The 24931-nt window shown below is 41.5% G+C and overlaps 2 protein-coding genes across 4 annotated transcripts in view; one reads left to right on the forward strand and one right to left on the reverse strand.

Annotated features, from left to right (window-relative positions):
* The window catches only part of MCF2L2 (MCF.2 cell line derived transforming sequence-like 2), a 257039-nt gene that overhangs the window by 75469 nt on the left and 156639 nt on the right, over positions 1-24931 (reverse strand). Inside the window, exon 15 of the mRNA XM_047100288.1 lies at positions 22809-22894. Within this exon, the coding sequence (XP_046956244.1) occupies positions 22809-22894 (86 nt within the window). The remainder of the gene's footprint in view (positions 1-22808; positions 22895-24931) is intronic.
* B3GNT5 (UDP-GlcNAc:betaGal beta-1,3-N-acetylglucosaminyltransferase 5) lies at positions 1180-20138 on the forward strand. 3 transcript variants are annotated; one of them, XM_047100289.1, is made up of 3 exons: positions 1180-1260; positions 5133-5240; positions 16187-20138. In XM_047100289.1, exon 3 carries the CDS (start codon positions 16508-16510, stop codon positions 17639-17641), a length of 1134 nt encoding a protein of 377 aa, XP_046956245.1. In that variant the 5' UTR covers positions 1180-1260; positions 5133-5240; positions 16187-16507; the 3' UTR covers positions 17642-20138. The 3 variants fall into 3 exon arrangements, with proteins under 3 accessions (XP_046956245.1, XP_046956248.1, XP_046956246.1); XM_047100292.1 differs by lacking the exons at positions 1180-1260; positions 5133-5240 and adding an exon at positions 5300-5325; XM_047100290.1 differs by lacking the exons at positions 1180-1260; positions 5133-5240 and adding an exon at positions 7664-7746.

Here is a 24931-nt window from a genome sequence, read left to right on the forward strand (position 1 = left end):
GTATTTCAACACATGGAGCACACGTGTTGACACATATGTATAATGGCCTGGTTCCAAATGACCTGAAAGGTATTTAACGGTAATTGAATATTTGTGCATAAATAGAACACACACATATGCCAGCTGGGGGTGGCAAGAGATTGTATGTGGAACACAGTCAGGGTTTTATTTCCCATAGATGAAGAAGGGAGGTGATCTGCACTGTAATAACAGCAAATCAGCTTATATATGGATCACTGTCAGTGACTCCCTTACAAATCCACTATATTAATATTTCTGTATGGGGTCTGACATGCATATGACACTGTGATCTCTTAGCAATGCTGGGCCATGTTCTCTATGGGTAATATATGAACAGAGGTGCGTGGTTGAAAATATGGTGGAGGGCTTAAAGAAGCAATTATAAAACTTCCTAAAAATCTAGTTTGAAATAAATACAATGTTGTGTGTACAGTTTCAAACTCTGATTCAGTAATTTACTTTTAACCCATTACCTGTCTTATTCCTTTTACAATAAAAAACCCAAAGGTTTCATTTTACAGAAGTATTTGGGTTAATCTTTTGTCTTCTGTCGTGTTCTGAAATATGTACAATTACAAAATCCTTCAAAATATTACCTGTTAAATGATAATGTGTGTTCTATTAAGAGAAGGCCAGATCATTTGGGGGGCAGGAAACCAAACCCATACTTTATAATCTCTTTCCTTATTAGAAATTTGTATTCTCCTGATTTTGTCCAGTTACATGCATGGAGTATTTTGAAAGGGGGAAACTACTCAAATGGGCCATTCCTGAGGATTGTGATTCACAGTCCATCATCTGAGTAAATGATCTCGATTAACTGAGGAGGTAATGGGGTGGGCACTTCCTGGAGTTGTCGCGCACCAACAAGAACAGATTTGGGCGGCACCCATCACCTTCACCAACATGCTGTGTTGGTGGGAGAGGCGCAGGCCAGGCTCGGCTTTGGCAGTGACACCAAAAGGTGCTGGAGACGCGCTCGGGCAGCGCCTCTGGGGAGGCTCCGGGCTGCCGCGCCCCCGCCCTCCGCCGGGAGCCCCTGATTGGGTCCTCCCCGGTCTGCCGGCTCCAGCCCGCGCCCTCCGGGGAAGGTAGCGGAGTCCAGCGCGCTGCCTGCCTAGTCCTCGCCCGATGTTTAAAGCGGGGAAGTTTTGTTCTTGAGACCACCGACTTTGGCTCCGATGCCAGCAAGAGAGCCGACCTCTGATTTGGGGGTTTAAGGAGCTGTGCTTGGACTTGGTGAGTTTTGTTTTAAGCTCTCTTTGAATTTGAGTTGGGCTTGAAGGTAAGTAAAATCACGGGGGGGGGGGGGCGGGGTGAACTGCTGTAGTGAAGCTTTAGTTTGATGTAAATTGGAGTTTTCTTCCTTTGTGACTTAGGCCCCAGAAGTTCAAGGCATAAGTGGCATGACGAGATCTTTTAAAAGACTAGCCTGCCTTAGAACTCTTGTTCGAGCAAGGAAAAAAAGATGAACAGAGAACTCAGTCAAAACTTACCCACCGTAGTTGTATAACTGTTGCGTGTGCTGCACGAATGGATCATGAGTTTACCGAATTCTACTTCCTAGTGAAAAGTGTATTGAGACCAGTTGTTTCATATGGAATTAATATGTGCGATTTAAAAAAGTGCTCTGCAGCCCACCGCATCCTAACGGGGGCCGAGGGCCCTTGTGGGTGGAAAGTTGTCTTCCCTTCCGGATCACTGAATGGGGGAAGTTCTAGCACGCTTGGCGGGGATAAATCTCAGCTCCCCGGATGGTTGGTTCTTTGTGCCGGGGACGGGAGACGGACTCCCGCGGTCCGCAGAGAGGGTTCCGGGCCGCCCAGCCTCCGCTCCGCCCCGCCCCTGCCCGGCACTGCGGCCCCACCGCGCCGTGCCTCCTCACCGGAGCAGCTCTCGGGCTACGGGAAAGGAGACTCGGACTCTCCTTTTGCTCTCTCTGGACCACGAGAAGTCTCTGAAGGGCCGAGAGGGGAAGAGAGCCGCGAGGAGGGGAAGGCACCGCCGGTTCGCACGGGTGGCCCCAGGACTTCAGGTTGGAATGCGCTCTGGGGCTGGGGCGCACGGTTGGAGCAGACACCCGGGCCTCGGCCCGCTGCTCTGGCCCGGACCGCGCGCGGCCCAGCCTCCGGAGGCCCTAACCGCCACGGGGCAGGGTTGCCCGCCGCCCGCCAGCGCGGTGGGGAAGGGGAGGGCGCGTTCCCTCTCCGGAGCGCCTTTGTTCGCTCTGGCTGGTGGGCGCGGGCGCCCGGCAGCCGACACTCCCGGCCAAGGGCCGCCCGGGTGCGGCAGGTAGGTTGGGGGCCCCGGAGCTCCAGTTGGGGTTAAGTTTCCCGGGGCCCGGCGCGTTCCTCCTCCCCAGGGAGCTCCGGCGAGACGGTCGCCGCGCCTCGGGAATACCGAGGCGGGTCGGGGCGCGGGAGCCGGCAGGCGAACGCCGCGCCCTTCGGTCCCCGGATTCCGGCTGGGGTTCCCCAACCGTGCTACCACCCCTAGGCTGCAGGGGTGAATTCGGGTAGAAAGCCTGCATCTGATTGGGAATTAGGAAACCGCCAGAGTGGGGAAACTTTCAGCGAGTTACTGGGTAGGAAGACAAGGAAGACAAGGAAGTGGGCAGGCAGGGGAAACTGGGAAAGAAGACCTCTCTTGCTACCGGTAGGTCTTTGCCACTCTTTTTTGACTGCCGAATTTTATTTTGTAACCCGAAGTGACAGCCGGTTGCTTACTCAGATTCGATAAAGGTCAAAGTAGCAACTTTTCATCCGATTCTAACTACACAGCCCATATTTTTTCTTATCCAGTGTTGGTTATCATAGGTTATGGGTCATGTTAAAGAGACACCGATGTTGTAACCGCACAGTGGCTGGTGGTGGCTTGTAGCTCATATCTGGGGTAATTCTCTAATGAAAGTACATCTATTAGAATTGGATTTGTTCCTCTGTGCCTTTATTTTGGGAACTTTGCCTGGTCCCTATGGGGGAAGGGAGAGGGATGTGAGAAACTGAAACTGACCCAGAAAAGGATGCTCAAAGGTGGAGGTGTGCAGGGATAGCACTGAACAGATCCCTTCCTGAAATTTCGAAAGGGAGACCGGTGATTGGCAGCTGAGCTTTCAACTTTCTCCAAAGAAACTTATGGTGGATTTTATATCCTGTCATGGGGGAGGGGGACTGCTTTATTTGGTCAACTCTTTATTATTTTAAAGCAAGATAAATTCAATACCTGAAATACTTACATTATATACTTAAAATGACCCTTCTCTCTCTTGCTCCTTCTCTCTCTCCCTTCCCCAGCTCCCACGGGCACCCTCCAGGAGTATTTATTGAGCACTGGGAGGCTAAGGCTGAGGCTGACTCCCTTTAACTCACATCCGTCCTCACCTTCTGATGGGAATGAGTATTATGACAGGGAAAGTTCAAGCTAACGCTCAGAGAAGCTGTTTCTAAGGAATGAGAAATGGATGATTAGGAGGCATAAATGATATTACACATAAATGTCTTGCCCACAAACAAAACAAACAAACAAAAAACCCCCCAAAACCTCAAAAGGTAGGGAATAATTTTCAAAACCAAGCGCAGGCTGTAGCAATCAAAAGTGTCATATTATATTTCATTCAAATGGAGATCAAATTCCCCTTTTATAAAAGACTGATTCAAATAAGGAGATTGTAGGAAAGTGAAATAACTTTCTAATTCTTAAATATAGAACAGCTTGAATACGAACTCCTGGGTTTTGAAATGGGTCATCTTTTAAAATGGGTCACTTTGGCGAGAATCATTGCACTTGGTGACTTTCAAATTGTAAATGTAGAGTTCTTTCTGAGGACCTACTGCTCTATAATCTACATAATAGAACATAGGATGCGGTAGGAAGAAACTGGGAGAAATTCAGAAGGAAATGGTCTCTTCTCAAAGTAACAAAATGTATCCTATCTTTTTGGAATTTTGTTTATACTTAATTGAATTGATCTAAGCTTTGCATTTTGTAGCAAATACCTTTTTTGGAATATTTCCATAGCCATTATTTTATTCCATTGTTAGAATAATCTTGTGAAAAGCTGCATATATTGTGTCTAGGTTCCAGAAATTTAGGCACAGCAAATTATTACAAGAGCTTTTCCATTTGACATAGAATCCTTGCCAGCAAAGATTTAGCCAGGACAGTGCAAATCCAGAATATTTTCCTTACAGTATGCATATAGGTAGGAGGTATAAGAATCTTCATACTGAAAGATAAGAAACTTGATCAGGTGAAATGTAAACTTCTGAATAACCAAAGTGATTTTTTTTTTTTACATTTTAATGCTGGAAATTGAAAGGCTGGCTTTCATCTGTAACTTATTTTTAAGATTTATATTCTATAGTGACAGCTTTAACCCTAGAAGCCAGTTTTCTACACAAAGGAATGTTTTACTATGTCTGCAGACACTAAGCTACCAAAAGTCCAAGTTCAAAATACTATTACACAAGTTAAGATCCATGTAAGATTTCACACTTTATCTCTTTATTCCTTTTCCTACAACTTTTTCTACAACTTTTTGATAGTGCTCTAGGCAAAGTAAGTTAAAAAGTTGACTCAGCTCAGGTTTCCTTCTCCATAATTTACAGGGTCTTATAATCTTTTGGCTGTGTCATCTTCGTGGAAATGTTTTAAGTGCTTGTGGGAACCATATTGTTCTTTCCTGTCAAAGATAATGGAAAGGCATGTTCAGCCAATTAGTAATGATACTTCTGTTCTCAGTCTCAATAGTATTTGGGATGTGTTAAGTGGCCCTTAGCAACCAGGTCAGTATTTTTAAAAACTTTTATCGGATTTTGAAAGGAAAATAACCCCTGAAGAATACGAGTCATCTACTAACTAAACCATCATGGTACAGATGCATGAACAACTTCTAGAGAAGGGAAATCAGCGCATACTGAACACCTGATTTGGACCTTACTTTGTCAAACAAATGGTCTCAAATGATCCTTGGAAAAGACTGTGTGGTACATGGTCTAGAGAGAAGTCAAGCTCATGTAACCAGTAAATGGAAACAGCAGAATATAAGTCTACTTTTGTTCATGTTCTAAAACTCTTGGTCCCCCCTCCCCCGCCCCTTGTGCTTCGCGCAGGTCCAGATTCCAGACTGCACCGGAACATGTGCTTACTCCATTAGGCCGTCTACACTGGACATATCTCTGAAGCTTTCTCTGCATCCTGCCTGTGGCCTACACTACACAGTATGTTGTAAACTAATATTCACTGAGTTAATTAAATGTAGGCATTACCTACTTTCAGGGCTGCTCAGCATACTGGCTGGAATAGGTAGGTGTTTAATAAATGATAGTTAGCTTATTATAAAAAATGTTGATAGACTGAGACAGAAATATTATATATACCTCCTACATTTTACACTGTTATTTTTTGTACTCTGTAAACCCTTGATCAAATGCTCTTTCCAAATATAATGTTTAGAGCGGGACATGTGAACTGCCATTGGACAAGAAGCTTGTATGTCTAGCTTACATAACAGGTTTATACCGGGTTATATTGTCACCCTATTTATAAATCACTATTTTTCATATCCTAATTTTACCTCAGCTGTACCTTTCATTTCATCCAATACTTATTTATCAAACACTTGCTTGAAACATCCTTTCTGAGTCCTAGACTTTTTACTCTCCTCTCCTTCCGTCCTTCTTACCTATTTTTAACCCCCTTCTGCCACTTTGAATCTCCACCTTAAATCCCCCAATCTTCTTTGTGGAGGAATGACTTTAGGTACCCAAAGGGCACAAATTCACAAGGTCACTTTTATCTACTTTCTACTACTACTACTACTTTCTACTTGCTACTGGGACCAAGAAAAGGAAGGAGGGAAAATTGAGATGGGAGGTTAAGTAAGGGGTAGGTTATAAAGAGAGTGAGAACAGGCTCTGACAAAATGGTAGTAGTGGTAGTAAAATGTGAATGACTCCAAACTTAAGTGAAGCAGATTCTTTGCCTTCTTGGATAGATTCTCCTGGCCCTGCCCCACTTGCTTCCCTGCCCTCCCATACAGAAGGAGCTCCAAGAAAAGCAGCTGGCCAGGGCCAGGGAGGAAGGCAGGTGCAGAGCTCAGGGACGGGACCTGGAACCCATCAGCTGCTTCTGAGCTTCCACAGGGTCTGGAATTTCAGAGTTTACATGGTTAACCCTATGTCTGGGTGCCTTAGTTGCTTCTGCAACACATGGAGATCCTTTATTCCTCATAGGCTGCTGGGCATTTCTATAGATGTAAAGCAGTCAGAACAAAGCCAGGAGCACAGTAAACTCTCCCAAGTTAGCAGAGTGGGCAAAAGGAGAAGTTTGTTCTTAACTAGCCAAAAACAAAACTGACAAGAATTGTATTTAAAAGAGCAAGCAGCCCTGTCAATATAAATGACTATGCCTCAGGAATGAATACAGAAGGCCAAGCTTAGAAGAGAAAATGTTTGACCTCTCTGAGACCTACTTCGTATTTCTGCTTTTTTGTTTGTTTCAAATTCTGTTATTGGAAATTTTTACTGACTTTTCATATAACTCCTCTAATATATAGTAATACTCTGTAGCCCGTCATCACCAGTTTCCTTAGGACCTGTTTTTATTTAGGGACTGTCTTTACTTGTTTGTTCATTTGATATTTCCTTGTCTTTATTTTTCCCATAATCAGGAAACAGAAACCTACACCCATGTTTAACTTATAAAGGAACATATAATTTAGTTTATATAGGTGGGGAGCTTGTTACTGGATTCACACTGTAGGTTTTATAACTCACTTTTTCCCTCTATCCCACATCCATCCTTGCTAAGTTGGAATTTAAAGTCTTTGGCTAACACTGAATCAAGAACTAACTCTATAAATGTATTGTTTGTGAAGGGATAATGATTCCAAATGGCTTCTAGTCTTTGCCCATGGTTTGAGCTTAATAGAGCTAAAGTCACAGTCACAAAAACACCTAAAGGCAGCTATTGGGTGGAATTCTTCCTTTTTTACCAGCTTTGTATTGGCAACATTCAAATATGAGTCAAAGAACAAAATACCAAGTGGGGGAATATTTAATTTTTCATACTTAAAATCTGAGTTATAAATTCAAATTTTGGGTTGTTTCCTTCTTTTTTGAACAAACAGAATAGGCAATTAGTACTAAACAGTACCCAGTTGTGATATTCATCACCAATGACTAGAACTAATTTAACTAAGAAAAATGTATGAAGATCAAACTATAGCCTTTCTAGTAAATTCAGGGTTAAGCCTGATTTTTTTTTTTTTTATATGGCAGTTTGGCTCTTGAGGATTGGTACTAGCTCTGTTTAATAGGGACTAGATGATCAAAACAAGCCAGGAAAGAAATACTTGGAATGTAGTACAAAATGCCACATAAAGACAGATAGAAAATGTTATATGTCTTTCCTTTGAGTTATGCATGGACAGGCCCCCAAAACTGTCTCACATGGGACTGTAAGTAATACAACTTTAAAGATAAAAGGTTTAAAGTATTGAGGCATTTTTTAAACTGACTTACTGAAGAAGCATTAGTTTATAGTTATACTTTTATGACTTTTACGTTTTGTGCCCTAAATGAGTGCTTTGCTTGTGTCTCCCTGGCAGTCAGTGTGCTTTATGGAGGGACTGGAGAAGGTGGGCCAGCCTGTGGAGCCGTGAATAGGAGGCACACGTGGGGATGAGAAGGGACAATGCGTGTGATGTCTTCTCCTTTTTTTGAGGTAGGAGGTGAAGCCATCAGCAAAGAGTGAAGCTCACAGGCCTCGGAAGAGGGGGAAGATTGAGCATGGCTGATGAGGGGACAGGAGAGGGAGAAGGTCCAGGAGAAGTGGAGGCTGGTCACACAGCATGAAGCCCTCTGCCCACAGCTAGATACTGCCATTGTGGCAACGCCGTCCACATCTCCGGCAGCCACAGGTGTTGGGGAAGTAGGGAAGACAGGAGGGACCCGAGGTCTGGGGTTGTTGGGGTGGAAGGACAGGAACAGAGAGAGGAGGGCAAAGGTGCCAGGTGATTCTGCATCTGAGACAGGGAGGCGGGCAAGAAGGAAGGTCAGGAGATTGCTGGATGGGGTGCAGGTTAGGGAGCAGGCAAGGGGTGGGCAGAGGATTCCAGGTAAATATTAAGAGGCTGCGGTCAAAGAATGAGTGGACTACAGAGTGAGTGGACTGGAATTCAAAATTTCAGAGGAAATGCAGTTGTAGGTGAAGCCCCTTAAACGACTCTCCCGCTGAGAAGTTGCCTTGAGTGTGTGAACGGTCACGTGAACAAAATGGTATATACTTGATGACATAAGGGCTCCTGAGACTTCTGAGTATTGCGTGTCTACTAGGTAAGATTTGGAAATATAGTTCCTCTAAAATGAGATGTTGATAATATATTACAACAATGGCCAGAAACAGTGATCAAGAAACATACAGATAGACGCAAAAAGGGATTCATTTTGAATTCGAACCCCCTGGCTTTCTCTAGCTCACATTCCTCAGCCTTTGGGTCTCGGATTCCCTGTTGTTCCTCCTGGAAGATGACTCCTCTGCTCCACCCACCCCCATCTCTACCCTCCTGGCTCCCAGCATGGCACCCACTCTTTGCCCCATGGCTCTCTTCCCGCTCAGAGCGCCACCACAGGCCTTGTCTGTCCTGCCTTCTGGTGATCTCAACTTGCAATGAACCAGCCTTTTAAAATAGTTCCTTTTTAGAAGAAATAACTATCTGAAGTTTACAGAATTTGTACAGTATTCTCTTTCATTTGTCAAAAGGTATTACCTAGTCCTTGAATTCAAACCCGTGCACATAAATTGAGAGGCCACATAAATACATGCATGCATGCATACATACATGCATCCACTAAAACGCATGCAACGCATACACACATGCATCCAGGAAAACCCATGCATGCATCCAGTAAAATGAGATGCATCCTTTCTCTGTGCCTCCTCCCTCTCTCCTTCCCTTGAGTTTGCTCTCCCCCAGGCCTCTCTGCTCCTCTCTCACCGTGGGGGCCCACAGCTCTCTCACAGCCATCTTCCTTGCACTCAGAGTGCTCCCCCGATCTGCAGTCCCGGCAATCTCAGGTCCCCATTGGACTGCTATACCTGCTGCCTCTCCAGCACCTCATGCTCAACACCAGCCCAAGCCCACATATGCTCCCTCCTCACCCCTAAGTCAGGAAGCCAGTTTCCCCTCAGTTGTCAGTAATGCTGGAAACTAGAATTCACCCCACCCCCACTCCTCCCATCCTAGGCCACTCCTCAGGTACTGCTGGGTGTGTTTTTCTCCAAAGGGTCTCCTGACCCCTGACTTCCCTCCCCACCTCCATCACCCCAGATGAGGCTCTCCTCACCTTATCCTGCTTCAGTTCGAGGCCCTGATGGAGCCGGGGTCCAATCTCCACTGTCCCTGCTTCTGCCCTGCATACCACTGCTGCATTAACTCTTTCACATAAAGCCTAATACATACGGCCAAGGGAGTTACCATTAGCAACAAAAACAGAAACTCCTGTGACTTCTTGCTGCCCCCGGCACACACTGACTCCTCTGTCTCATTTTCAAGGTTCTCCATAAGCTGGCCCCAATCTCTTTGCTTTCAAACACATGCCTATGTCTCAAGTATTTGCCATATTGTTATTTTTTTTCCTTTCTTGCCTGAAACAGATTGCTTCTCTTCCTGTAACCACCTAAATCCTGTTCATCTTCAGGCCCTCCTATCCAGCTGTCACTGATCTCTACTATTAGGGACACACCTTTTCGCCTGTAGTTGGTATTGTCTAAATTAGCGCTGACACACTGTCTGCACTTTGCTGTGATCTGCTGATTGTTGTCCATGGGAACTGGGTTTTCATGTGGGCACTGAGTCTTGTCTCAAATAGATTGTAGATGCTTTCTGATAGGAGGCCATAAAATACTAATACATGATTCCCACCATGCTTGGCATAACTATTCCATAGCAAATGCTCACATACTTGTAGGATTTCTTGACACATTGAACACTGAGGTTGTTGGACTCGAACTTAAAGTACAGACCCCGCCATCTTGATGAAAACTTCAAAATTTATATCAGGTTTTGCATAATATTTTAGGATCACTAAAGTAGACTCAACAAAGAAATGGGTTAACAGCAAGACCAAAGTAGAAAAAAAAAAATCAGGGGTCATTTAGGGTAATTTGTAGTCTGTAGCTTTTTTTCCAGAAAAGTTTAAAGAGCTGTCTTGTGAAGAAATATTCTTGAGTAACTGTGGGGCACAGCTCCCAGACTGAAAAGCATTTGGGGTAGGGTCAGCAACCTTCTTTTCTGATGTTCCTATTCTACTTCTATTCTTTACTCTTCTGACTACTTCTATCAGGAAAGAGAATACTAAGGGTATCTGTTCCTTCTTTTCAATCCAAATAGAAGCAACCCCAAGTTATATTCCAAAGATTTGCATACAAATCTTACTCAACTTAGGAAAGAGTTACATCCCAATAAGCCTACTGTACATTGAAAATACTGGAAGTCAAAAATGCATTTAATACACCTAACTAGGAAACATCATATCTTCGCCTAGCCTACCTTAAATGTGCTCAGAACATTTATATCAGTTGGGCAAAATCATCTAACACAAAGTGTATTATATGCTGAAATGTTGAAGAGCTCACTTAATCGAATACTGCATTGAAAGTGAGAAACAGAATTGTTGTCTAAGTGTATTGGTTATTGGCCCTCATGATTGCCTAGCTGACTGGGAGCTGCAGCTTACTGCTGCTGCTCACATCATGAAAGAGTATCCTATGGCATATCACTAGCCTGGGAAAAGATCAGAATTCAACATGTGAAGTACAATTTCTACTGAATGCATATGGCTTTCACACTATAATAAAATAAAAAAAATTATAAGACAGGGATTATCTATATTTCCCTCTAAGCAGTTCTTTGTCCTGTTCTCTCTCATGGTCTTTCTTGTTTCCTATTTACAGCAGACTCTGAAGCCATCTGTAATTTTTATATCCCCTCGGTAACAATACATGTACATTCACCCCCGGTTTGCAGATGAAGTCACCAAATCAGAGTGCAGTGAGGGTTGCCCGAGGTTACACAATGAACCTGGCCCCACGTGGGGGTAGCCCTGGAGTTTGCAGCCTGTGGCCTGGTGCCTGAGCTGGAACACGGGCACACAAAGGAAGCTGCAGGCACAGCGTTCTGCTGTGGATGGTTACTGAGCTCACATGCATTATCAGGATCTTTTGTTTCCTGTAAGGCCCAGCATTTTCTTTCTCCAGGTCAGGCAGGCCTGTGGGTTTCTCTGCAGTCTCCTCCCCTGCACTTGGAATACAGAAGCTAGAAGATGTGCTTTAGACAATCTTTAAAAAGACCGTGTGAACCAGAAGAGTGAGCATCGATTGCATGTGTGTGGTATCCATCAGCAAAGCCAGAGCTGGGGCAACACTGTTTGGTTGTAATTAGTGGATTTAGACCATGGAGGTGCATTTTGCTTTTGGTTGGGCGAGACTGCCTACTAACTGTGTTCTATTTGGAGGAGTTTGAGTGCTCTTTTGTTATAAAAGAGAAGTGGGTACCGTAAAAGAGTAGTTCACCTCTCCTAATCTTCCCCTCATCAGATCAGTACTACCATGGAGTTTGGTTTTGACTGATATAAATGATGGCTAAACAATTCAAGCTGCTGAGGTTGGAGAAATTTTGTTTTAGCATTTCATAGGCTGTTCTGAACCTAAGTAAGTACTGTGGATTGTTGGCTCTGTGACAGGTTCTTTGCCATTTTTTACAAACTGTTTTGACTCCTTGAGGTCAATTGGGAACAGTTGAAGAAATATAGGAAAATAAAGCAAATACCTATGTGGCGGGGGTGGGGAGCAGGGGGATAAAATGCATGCTATGGGCTGGCTGCTAAAATGCATGTTAGCAACAGAATACACTAGCCAGATGAGTAATAGGCCCCATTCATTGGAGAGATACTAGGGCCTCTGTGAGTCAAGTGTGCATGTGGGTGCTGGAGGAGTTAGGCCTGTGGGCTGATTGTCTAGCAAGAAGCTCAGACTTGTAAACAACTGGGAATAGGTACAAAGCGAGCTGGCATTGAAATATTACAAGTACAGGGGCTCAGAAATGGAAAGCTAGTTTTGCCTGGGGTTCCAAAGGTTACTCTCCTCTTTGTTTCCTTTCCCGGGTCTATTGGAATAGAAACTGCAGATTAGTTTCAATTGATAATTTACTTAGAATTCTTAAACACGTATGTGGTCTTAAAATCTGCCCTTAAGATTTCTCTGTTGCTTTGCATTAAGCCTCCAGTTCCTTTAATATGTATCATGGAGGAGGCAGAAGGGGATATCTGCCTTTATAGATGGTCCCTTATCTAAGTGAGCACTGTTGAAACCAAGAGGAAGTACCCTGTCCCACCAATGAAAGTGATTTTGCAAAGTTTAGGCAGATGCCACCCTCAGAAACTGATGTTTTCCACGGTCTCTTCCATTCTACTCTAGAGCATTTGGTCCACCATGACCAGCCAAACAAAGAAGGGAAATTACTGATATTGATATTGATATTGATCTATCCCTTAGAGTAGTATTTCTTGCTCTTTTGATGGTAAAGCACACACCAAAAAATGCATTTTACATTACAACCTGAAGGCACATATACATAAAACTTAAAGTTTCACAAAATGATACTTATACTCACTACTTCCAGTACACTATGCCATTCCTAATTTGTTCTTTCTTTTTCTTTTTCTTTCTTAAATATTGGTTGGACTTCTTTTCCTTTTTCTTTTTTTTAATGTTTATTTATTTTTGAGAGAGAGACAGACACACAGAACATGAGTAGGGGAGGAACACAGAGAGAGATGGAGACACAGAATCTGAAGCAGGCTCCCAGCTCCGAGCTGTCAGCACAGAGCCCAATGCGAGGCTTGAACTCATAGACTGCGAGATCATGACCTGAGCCAAAGTCAGACACTCCACCAACTGAGCCACCCAGGCACCCCTTGGTTGTGACTTCTTAACATTTATTTATTTTTGAGAGAGAGAGAGAGAGAGAGAGAGAGAACACATAGGGGAGGGGCAGAGAGAGAGGGAGCACAGAATCCAAAGCAGGCTCCAGGCTCTGAGCTGTCAGCACAGAGCCTGACACGGGGCTCAAACCCACAAACAGAGAGATCATGACCTGAGCCGAAGTTGGAGGCTTAACAGACTGAGCCACCCAGGCACCCCGGTTGTGACTTCTTGAGTGGCACCCAAGTTTTAAAACCTGTGCCCTAGGAAATAAGACAATTATCTCTGGACAAAGTCTCAGGGAGGTTGGCTCTGGTCTCCCATTTCCTTGGACTTTTGCATGCCTGGCCTTTGCTGTTATCACCCCTCAATGAAGTAACCTTGGGAGATAGGTAATACAGCTGGATGCAAAAGGCCTAAAGTTGGCAAGGTTAGGCCAACAGGGCAGGGTGCTGTCGGTGCTGCAGTTGGTTTCACTTCAGGGCTAAAGGGCAGGGGACTTGAGATTGAGACCTTTGGGCACAACAGCAGGGCCTTTTCCCTGGGGCTTGTGATGTGGTCTCAGCTACCCAGCCAGCCTGGACTGAGCAGGGCTTGCGTGGTCTTTTCCCTGTCAGTATGTTGAAAGCTCAGGAGACTGGTATGTCACCCCTGAGGGGAGAGCCTACTTCTTCAGGCAAAGGATATGTCTTACTTCTGGATAAGCATGGAGGATAGAGTCCTTGAGGAAGGGCGGTACCATCTCCTAGTTGTGTCAGAAAAGGGAGGACATGTGACTGACTGGGCCTCCTGACTTTAGTTCTTCCCAAGTGACCAGCTGTTTGAGTGAAAGTGGCTCCACCCCACCACAGTTCTTAGCACTGACATTCAGAGAATGCCTCCTAGGTGTCGGACACTGACCTGAAGCTAGCGTATCTACGAAATCGTGCCTTACATCCTGGAATTCACAGTGTAAATGGAGGAAGCAGTTAAATAAAAAGTCAGTCTAGGAAGATGGGTGCAAGAATTGCTGTGGTAATACAGATAAGAAAAATCTTTGGTGGGAGGAGGGTGTGGCCTCAATTCAGGTTTCCCAGAGAATGTTGCCTGCAGAGATTAGTGAGCACTAGTATACTTCTTATGAACCTTGTTAGCAAGGGAGCAGGGCTTGCCGGGCCACAGGACTGCTGGCAAAAAGGCTGCCATGGATGAAATAGCAAGCATGGCTGAGCTTTCAGCCAGCACTTTGGTACTGACAACTAGTAGAGAGCTTCGGAAGGGGGTTAACTACTCTAAAGGATATATCAGTATCAGTACCGTCACCTTTTGGTTTGGCTGGTCATGGTGGACCGGATGCTCTAGAGTAGAGTGGAAAAGAGTTAAGTTAGATGTGAGTTTTAGAAAGGTCACTCTGTAGGGTAGAGGCTGCGTGGGTCAGGAATCATTTTGGCTGCTGCACTAGTCTGGGTGAGAAATGATGATGACATGAAGGGGTGAAGAGAGATTCAGAAAAAGCAATTCACAGGATTAAAGAACTGGATATGGAATGGAGGAAAAGGACAACTTTCAGATATCTGGCATAGATGCATGAAGTGCAGTCAGACAGAGAAAGAGAAAATGGGAACAGCAGATTTTAGTGGAGAAGACAGAAAAATGGGCTAGAAATGGCATGTGAGTACCCCTGTGTGCCAGGTAATTATCTGCCTACCTCCCTCTATGTATATATCTATGGATATTCCCATTTAACTTGCATAAAGACTCTGAGCTAAATGGTGTTATTCCAGTTTTTCAGACTTCTGGGTTAGATACATGATACAGGAAAATAAAAGAGCCAGACCTGGTGTTCAAATTGCCTGACTACAAAGACAGGGCATTCCTGGTTTGAACATGCTAACTTTGAGGCATTTCCAAATGAAAAAGAACAGAAAAAAGATGACGATATAGATTTGGGGCTCACAATGTCATTTGGTTAGTGAGAGTTTGGACTATGCTTTTGAACACATATCTCGACTCCTTGATTATGAACCTTGATTAAAAAAAAAAAACAAAAACCTTACTCTTGGGGCGCCTGGGTGGCTCAGCTAGTTAAGCATCCAACTCCTGATTTCAGCTCAGGTCATGATCTCACAATCTTGAGATCAAGCCCCACGTTGGGCTGTGTGCTGACAGCATAAAGCCTGCTTGAGATTCTCTCTCTGTCTCTTTGCCCCTCCCCTTGCTCTCTCTTTCTCTCAAAATAAAAATAAAATAATAATTAAATTAAAAAAAGTCTTACTCTTAGTCCTGCCTTGTCTGGGGCAGACTTTAATGAATTTTAACTATTATGAACTTTCTTTTCATCATCCATCTATTTTGCCTTGAACTATATACAGGCACGCCTTAGAGATTGCAGGTTTGGTTCTAGACTACCACAATAAGACAAATACCATGATAAAGCAAGTCAAATTAATTTTTTGGTTTCCCAGTGCATATAAAAATTATGTTTACACTATACTGTAATTTATTAGGTATGCAATAACATTATGTCTAAAAAATGTACCTACCTTAATTAAAAAAATACTTTTTTGCTAAAAAATGCTACCCATCATCTCAGCTTTCACTGAGTCACAATCAACTGATCACAGATCACCATTACAAATATAGTAATGAAAAAGTTTGAAATATTACAAGAATGACCAAAATAGGACACAGAGACATGACGGGAGCAAATGCTGTTGGGAAAATGACAACGCTTGCTCGACACAGGGTTGCCACAAAACTTCAACTTGTAAAAAATGCAGTATTTGCAAAGTGCAATAAAATGAAGCACAATAAAACAAGGTGTGCCTGCAGCTACTTTCCTCCTGACGGTACTGCAAATCAATATGCAAATCAATGGACACACCCATTTGGGATTTTGAACTTTAAGTATATAGGAAGATGATAGCCATTTGGGAGGCCTTTTTATTTTTTAAGGTCGAGAAGAGGGTCTCCGTATTCTGAATGGGAGGACAGTAGAGAGAGTGGTTCTTTCCCTTTCCTTGTACTCCCCCCAGCCAAAATAAATATCTGTATGCCTCTGCTAAAGCCTAGCTGCCTCCTCACCTTTTGTCCACATCAGGCAGGTGACATTATGTTTTTAAGGAATGAAAAGTAGTTTCTTGCTTTCTGGTAACGCTGTAGCCCATTCACTTGTCATCTTTTCTCTTCCTGACTCTGATAGGTCCTGCTTCACTTCCACAAAAAGAAGTACATGGAATGGCCATGTGAGGCCAATCACCTAACTTAATGAAGGATGTCAGTGTGGAAAAATGTTGACACACCAGTGTCCTCATTCTACAGTGTGTTCCATTCTTTCGCAATCTCAGAAAAAATGGCATTGAAAGAAAGTATTTTGTGAAACAAGAAGCTCCTACTTTTTTAATGACTAACATGTATTAAGATGGACATCTGTTCTACAAGATACAAAGTTCTCTGGTTTCGAAGAAGCAAGCGCCCATTGAAAACCAATCCTAAATAAAAACAGACCTGAGTGGACGTCAGAATGTTTGTTAGTGGCAGAAGAGTAAAAAAATGGCAGTTTGTTCAGTTATTTGCCACTTGTTTTATACTAAGCCTCATGTTTTTTTGGGGACCAATTGATAATCACATTGTGAGCCATATGAAGTCCTACTCTTACAGATACCTCATAAATAGCTATGACTTTGTGAATGACAGCCTGTCTCTTAAACACAGCACAGACGGGGCTGCTCACTACCAGTACTTGATTAACCACAAGGAGAAGTGTCGAGCACAAGACATCCTCCTTTTACTGTTTGTAAAGACTGCTCCTGAAAACTATGATCGACGTTCTGCAATTAGAAAAACATGGGGCAATGAGAAGTATGTTCAGTCTCAACTTAATGCCAACATCAAAACTTTGTTTGCTTTAGGAACACCTTCTAACCCACTGACAAGAGAAGAACTGCAAAGAAAACTGGTTTGGGAAGATCAAATGTACAGTGATATAATTCAGCAAGACTTTGCTGATTCTTTCTATAACCTTACTCTTAAGTTACTTCTGCAGTTCAGTTGGGCAAATAGCTTCTGTCCACATGCCAAATTCCTTATGACTGCTGATGATGACATATTTATTCATATGCCAAATCTTATTGAATACCTTCAAAGTTTAGAAAAAATTGGTGTTCAGGACTTTTGGATTGGTCGGGTTCACCGCGGTGCTCCTCCCATTAGAGACAAACGCAGCAAGTACTATGTCCCCTATGAAATGTACCAGTGGCCGGCTTACCCTGACTATACTGCTGGAGCCGCCTATGTGATCTCCAGTGATGTAGCCGCCAAAGTCCATGAGGCATCACAGACACTTAAGTCCAGTCTTTACATAGACGATGTGTTCATGGGCATCTGTGCCAATAAAATGGGGATTGTACCACAACACCATGTGTTTTTCTCTGGGGAAGGTAAAACTCCTTATCATCCCTGCATCTACGATAAAATGATGACATCTCATGGACACGTACAAGACCTTCAGGACCTTTGGAAGCATGCTACAGATCCTAAAGTAAAAATGATTTCAAAAGGTTTTTTTGGTCAAATATACTGCAGGATAATTAAGATAGTTCTCCTTTGCAAATTGACCTATGTGGACACGTATCCTTGCAGGGCTGCCTTCGTCTAACAGTACTTGAATGTTGTGTGTTTTCACTGTCACTGAGCCAAACCTGGATGAAAAACCTTTAGATATTTGTCAATACCTTAGGTGAAATGAATATGAAAAAAAACAACAAAGAAATATTTTGAAAACAGTCTATCAGAATGTTTCTTTGATTCTAGAAGCTATTCAGTAGAATTTATCTACTTCATTGCCTAAGTTCATTTCAAGGAATTTATATATAGAAAAGGTTTATGAAGACAAAACTAAAGGGAAAGTCAAGTTCTCACGTAGTGCCACGTGTATATTTGAGGTGTAGAAAAGTTATTAAGGTGCCTTGGTTTTAGAATAACTGCTTTCGGAAAATACCAAGTGAATGTATAGCACATTTCGGAGAAATGAATATATTGTTGGACCAGGTTTACAAGTTAGTTTTTATTACAGAGCACTTGACTAGGGGGAGACAGAGGCAGGAGAAGATCACCATAGGAGAAAGTACTTGAACCTGGTAAAAGAAAGTTCCTGTTCTTCCAGGAGATTTAGAAAAATGTACACGATTTCTTTATAAAACAGCCAAGTCACTTATTGTCACATCGGTGTAGCTAATTTACCTAAATAGTGGTAGAGTCATTTAAAACATATTTATATCTTTCTTTCAAAGTTTAATGTGAAATTTGAGAAGTTATTTGCTCTGCCCTGACTGGTACTTCATGTGGATTTTTTGATTATTAGAAATGACACAAATCATGGGCAGCTTGTTACCCACAGGGTCCTTCTCTAGGGAGAAATCATTGCTAATTCAAATAAGCCAATTTTAACGAATTTTTCAGCTGGTTTTAAAATATTCAATATCAGTCTGTTTTTAAGGTAGCTATTTGAAAGTAGTTTGCACAGAGGAATATAATAATGGAGAAGACTTCAAAAAGAAAGAACACTAAAAGCCTGTTTTCCCCTTTTCTATAATTTATAAAATAAAATTCTTAGTGTGGAAATTATTGTAAGGATGACTAAGATTAGCCTAACCTTCCCCAAGAAGGTCTCATGAACCACAGGACTTTGTTCCAAGTTCAGATTTTAAAATTGAGAGTATTCAACATCAGATCAAAGCTATCCTATCTTAAAAAAATCAATTATTTCATCAAAATAACTAGCAGAGGTATCATCAACTTGGAAATTTTTCAAATGTGAAAGCAGAATGAAAGTGATAGAGAGGTCACCAGAATGAGGTTTAAGATATTTGGGAAGCTTCAAGGTCTTCATATTCAAAGACAGGTGGTTGAGATCTAAAAGAGTAAGTTGCATTTATTTTACAGAGCAGGATAAAAATGTGGCCAGGATGTGACTGCCTCCCCCCCTACAGAAAGAACTAGATGGTGTCTATTGTCACAGGGATCGTACAAAGGCCCAAATGGTGACTCCAGCAAAAGCAGTTGAACTGATTATGAAACCCCTCTCTGCAGAGGTGCTTGTTAAGGAAAACTAAGATGTCTCATTTCATTCGATGGTGTTTGAAACATGCAAAAGAAGACAAAGCTAAAAGAATTTTTGGTAAACACAACTGGATGATGACATATACTGTAATGTTTTGCAGACAGCTTTTTAATGTTTACAGAAATCCTTTTGTTATTTTTTTTTCTATTTTGAAAATTGAGGCTTGTTTACATTGATTGCTCAGATAATTTAAAATTTTTACTCCTGTCAAAACTACAGTGTTGACCATTCTAGGTTTGTAGGTAATTTTCAGAGCAGGGTCAGTGTTTTTAGATCATTACGGTTTAAATTTTCTGACCAATTTTAAAACCTGTAGATAACAAAAGCACATTTTGACAAAGGTGTTTTATAATTAATTTTTATTAGTTGATTCTTTAATAACCATTTGACTCTGGGCCATACATACCCTGTATATCTATACTTGTCAGCGTTTAAATTTTCCATTGGTTGAAAACTAAGTGTCTCTCTGGCCATTGAAATGATCTTGTTTACAGGAATACTTTTGTGAAACAATTATTTATTTGCAAAAGAGCTCTCCTCAACTGTGTTCATCTTTTGCTTAGAATAGAATGGAACAGATTTAAATTTAAAGGAAATATGAAGGCACTTCCTTTTTTAATCAGAAGGAAATTGCTAGATGCTTCCTTCATTAGACTTAAAGTACTGAAAAGAATATTTGTAAATAAAAGGATTCCAGCCTTTTAAAAAAGAAGGAAAAAACTTTCTGGTGCTCTAATGCAAGGCTGTCTCAAAAATCGTCAACAAAGGGAAAATAAACTATCAGCCTGGATGGTCACTTGAGTAGATGATGGTTGTACACAGTGTTATTGCTAAAAACTTTTTACCTCTTGGTTGGTTTGCATCTTTTTTCCATATTATTAATTTTATACCAGTATGTTAAATATTTATATTATTTGAATTTTGCTCTTGTATGGCAAAAATAATTAGTGAGTTTTTAAACATAAATCTGTGATTTCCAATAAACTTTTTCCAAAAGTTTGTGTATTTTCACAAACTTTTAAAACTCCCGTGTGAACACCATTTGTCTGTATAATCAACTTGTTCTGTTTAATGTCAGACAGGCCTGTAGTACACAACATTAATGCTGTTGCTGTTCAAACCTGCTGCTGTGCTCAGGACAGAGGATTATCATGTCCTCTGCTATGGACACCTAAATGCTTCTTTTGTCTGTTAAATGAATTATGCTGGAATGTCTAAGTTGGGGGAATTCTTCTCTTCTAATGGATTGTTCAGGAAAGGATGAAATAAGAAACTATAGCCATGGTGCCGTAAGACGTCATTTGAAAGGGTCATATTTTCCTTTTATGTGATATCATGAGGTGTCAGAAAGTAGACTCAAATTTAGCTCGAGTCTTTTAATGCCAGGAATGTTCTTAGGCCTGCTTCTGTCTGAATGCTGCTTCAGTGTATTTGTACATAGTGTGTTCTTATCTCCTTTTCACCTGATTCCTGCTCAATTCTTAGCCTATGATATGGTGTGATTCAATCTATATATGTTTTTAAAACTTGGAAGTATCTGAATTTTTTGGTTGTAGATATTTTTTGCTCCAGACCTCAAAGGCTCCTTACTGTCTCAAGCATCAAATCTAATCTCTTCTACCTGGTTTTCCAGGCCTTATGCAATTTTCCTTTCCTTCTTTATTCTCTGAAGCTTTATTTTCCCCACTGCCACTATCGTCAATCATACATCTCACTCATGACCATACGTTGTGTAAGTTGGTTTCCCTTGCCAGGAACACCATTTCTCCTGTTCCTGTTGAAATCTTGAAAATCCAACCCTAACTGTGCTCTTCAATTAAGCATCTCTCCCTGCCCTCCTCCCCAAATATATACTTTATCACATATATAATTGTGCTACCTACTAATTGTTTCATGTGCTTTTTCCTGGCTAAAATAGAAGTTCTGAAGGTAGTGCTATCACATTGTACTTAAAATTCTTATATATTTTTCATGGGGCGCCTGGGTGGCGCAGTCGGTTAAGCGTCCGACTTCAGCCAGGTCACGATCTCGCGGTCCGGGAGTTCGAGCCCCGCGTCAGGCTCTGGGCTGATGGCTCAGAGCCTGGAGCCTGTTTCTGATTCTGTGTCTCCCTCTCTCTCTGCCCCTCCCCCGTTCATGCTCTGTCTCTCTCTGTCCCAAAAATAAATAAACGTTGAAAAAAAAAATTAAAAAAAAAAATTCTTATATATTTTTCAACTATAATAAAGAAATATTTTTCTGGCAAGTCATTCCAAATATGAAAAGAGACTAATTATTCAGAGCCCTTAGTGGTGGACACTATCTGGTATAACATTTTACCTATACTCTGGAAAAGCTTATAATTCATTCAACAAAATCTGGGTGCTTACTGTGTCAGGCACATTGTACCTATCATCTAACCCCAACAAATTTGTATGAGTTATGCATAAAAACTCAAATCTACAAAACAGAAATGAATAAGGAAATATGCAGAGATTAAGTTGTTGCAGCAAAGAGTAGTATCTTAAAGATTTATAAAAAGCTGGTAGTAGAGGAAAACCATTAGTGTAATGTTAGACCCTCCTGCTTAACCCGCTAGCTAATTTTTCATTTTCTCAAAGTTCTTTTGCAAGAATCATAAAGATATTTTTGTTTCATTAAATGCTGTAACTTTTTTCCTTTATATTTCCCATTAGAAGTATGATTTAATGGTCTACTGTAAATTAATACAAGAATTCATCAATTAACTTAAAGGACCCATTTAACTAAGATTCTTATAAGAGTAAAATTACAATTTTTGAAAAAGGAAATTAGAATCATACAAGTAGGCATGAGTTGTAGTGATAGAAACGTCCCAAGAGAGGTACTGTCTCTTAAGGACAACAGAACACATTGCCAATACTTGGCGCTTTTCAGAGACCACCCAACTAAAGACACTTTCAGATATGCTGACATGGGCCATTTGCCATAACTCAGAGATAACATTTCAATTAGTACAAGCCCACATGTTTCCTTGAGTACACCTTAAAGTGAAAGAGTATAAAGTAGTCTAATTAAACTAATATGGGCTTTAATCAAGCAGCAAGTTCCTAAAGACATTGGTTCATTTATTCTACAGGCATATTTTGGAGGCCTGCTAAGAGCTAAGCATTATGATAGTCCCTAGGGATAAAAGTGGTTCATAAGTCAGTAAGTCAAATGGTGTGGAGATAAACAATGTGATGATTGCTAGAATAGAGCTAATTGATGGGATTTTGAGTATAAAAAAAGATATTTTTAAATGATGTTTTTGGTCTTTACCACCCTAATTTAGGCTTTCTGAACTGCTGAGTATTCACATACATGTGAACACTTTCCTGTAGTCCAAACATAGCATTAAATTTGTATAAATTGTGTGTTTAGGGAACCTATTGCCTTTAAATGCTTTGAAACCAATAAGTCAATCAATATCAACATTAGTTTACATTTACTATTTTCTTGATAATTCATCTTTTAAAATACTGAGTATCCTTGGAACTTGGTTTATATCATTTTCAGCTCTTGCTTGTTGCTTTTATGAGATCCATGGGTTTATTCTCAGTACACACGTGAAGGTTACAGAAAACTATATGTGATTTTATCTGGGAAAAATGAGTGACAAGATTTAAAACGGAGGATACCCTCTCCTCCTTCCCCACCACCTCTAGGGGTTCAAACGACTCCTACCAGGGATCTGGAATCTTACCTGGAGGGGGAAAGATGTGCAGGGCCGTCAAGCTGCTCTGGCTCAGGGTTTGCCCCATCGTGACTGCTTTCCAGTATTTCTTCATTCTGAAGTGAAAGAAACGTTGGTAAAATAGTCTGTCTTATTTGGGAGCTCTATGTTTTTCTTTCCCCCAATTTATTTGTTATGTTTGTTTTTGTTTTGAGTTTTCTAGATGGGCACCATGTCCAGTCTCTCATCTTTTTCTTTCTTGGGTTCTTCTCAACCCCTCTGTGGATCTGTTACAGTTTGCCTTTCAGGCTTTCTTTAGAAACATCAAAAATATCTTTCTTTTTTTTAATATATATTAAATTTTTTTATGTTTTTATTTTATTTTTGAGAGAGAGACAGGTGCCAGTGGGGGAGGGGCAGAGAGAGAGGGGGAGACACAGGATCTGAAGCAGGCTCCAGGCTCTGAGCTGTTGGCACAGAGCCCGATGCGGGGCTCAAACTCACAGACCGTGAGATAATGACCTGAGCTGAAGTCAGATGCTTAACTGGCTAAGCCACCCAGGTGCCCCAAAAATATCTTTCCCAAAAGCAAGTATCCTTTTTCCTTAATAATGTATGGTCATTAGTATTGTACTCCTTCCCCTCCCCAGTTGACTTGCAATAAAGATTCAGAGTTTGAGCTAAAGGGAACAGTAAAGAGATCATTTGCCTCAATATCTCCATTTTTTTTTTTCCTCTCGGGGTAAGAAGTCAAGATCTGGAGAAGTTGCAACCTACCCAAGACCAGAAAGTGAGCTTAAAGACAGAGATGAGGTAAGCCCAGAGTCCACTTTTCACAGGCTGGTAATCGCAGGTCCAGTCTATCACACTGCGTCATAAAGCAGGTGGTTCCTCAGGTGTGCAGACTGGTCACCTGGCTCCAAGCCAGCTGCTGATCAGAAACTGTGTTCCACTACCTGTCAGCTCTGAGACCCTGGGCAAGCTCACTGAACCTCTCTGGCTTGATTTCCTCCTCTACAACATGGACCCCATGGCACTATCCACCACAGAGGGCTGTGGCTCTTTTTCAAAATAATATTAGGCCTTTAGTTGTCAAAAAGAGGCAAAACTGCTCATTTTGCTTTCAAGAAAATGCCATTTTAACAAGGAAGCAAATCTGTATAATACTGATAGCAACCAGTGTAGCGTAAAGGTATTGACTAATAACAAACAAGTAGATAATTAGCCAGCATTTGAATTCTTCCTGCTTGCCAAGTTCTGTTTAAATGAATTATTTTACACTGTCATAAAAGGGAAAGATTTTGAAAGGGCCCTCTTGCAAAAGTATTGTTCAAGGAAATTTAATGAGTAAACATAAAGATTCTATGTAAATTAGAGCTGGAAAATGAACAGTTTTCCCCAGACTGAGGAACAGATGAGAAGTCTTATAAACAGGTGAGAGTGATAGGCTCTCAGCTAGTTGTTCACCGTGCAAGGAGAGAGGTCTCTCTCTGGATTAACAGAAAGCAGTCAAGGTGGGGTTTTTTTTAAATTATTATGCACAATGCCATCCACAGAAACAGCAATTCAAAAATGCTGAACGAATGAAAGAAAAGCATGGATCTTTGATCTTTTTCATAGATGTCCTCCCAAATCTGGGAGAAATCTTTCCAGAAAGCAAGCCAAAAAATAATGGACTATTTGGGATACAAGTTTTGCATTCAGCTCTAAAATACAAGGGCAATCTTAAATTCCAAGTTCATATTTTGTTTTTTTTTTTAAGTTAATTTATTTGTTTGAGAGAGAGAGAGAACAGGGGAGGGGCAGAGAGAGAGAGAGAGAGGGAGAGAGAGAGAGAGGGAGAGAGAGAGAGAGAGAGAGAGAGAGAGAGAGAGAGAATCCCAAGCTGACTCCACTTTGACAGCTGTGCTGACAGCTTAGAGCCTGGAGCCTGCTTTGGATTCTGTGTTTCCCTCTCTCTCTGTCCCTTCCCCCACTCACACTCTGTGTGTTTCTCTCTCAAAAAGAAATAAACATTAAACAATTAAAAAATATATAATAGAATCTTCTTTTAAAGTCAGATATCATTTCACTAAGAATCTAAATTTTTAGTTCCCTCTATTACATATATTTGATCAGATACTAGTATAGATTTCTCATTTCAGTCAATATAC

This window comes from Lynx rufus, unplaced genomic scaffold (genome assembly GCF_022079265.1).
Source record: "Lynx rufus isolate CCGP_SWC_20201006 ecotype Redwood Valley unplaced genomic scaffold, mLynRuf1.p SCAF_5, whole genome shotgun sequence".
NCBI classification, from domain to species: Eukaryota; Metazoa; Chordata; class Mammalia; order Carnivora; family Felidae; genus Lynx; species Lynx rufus.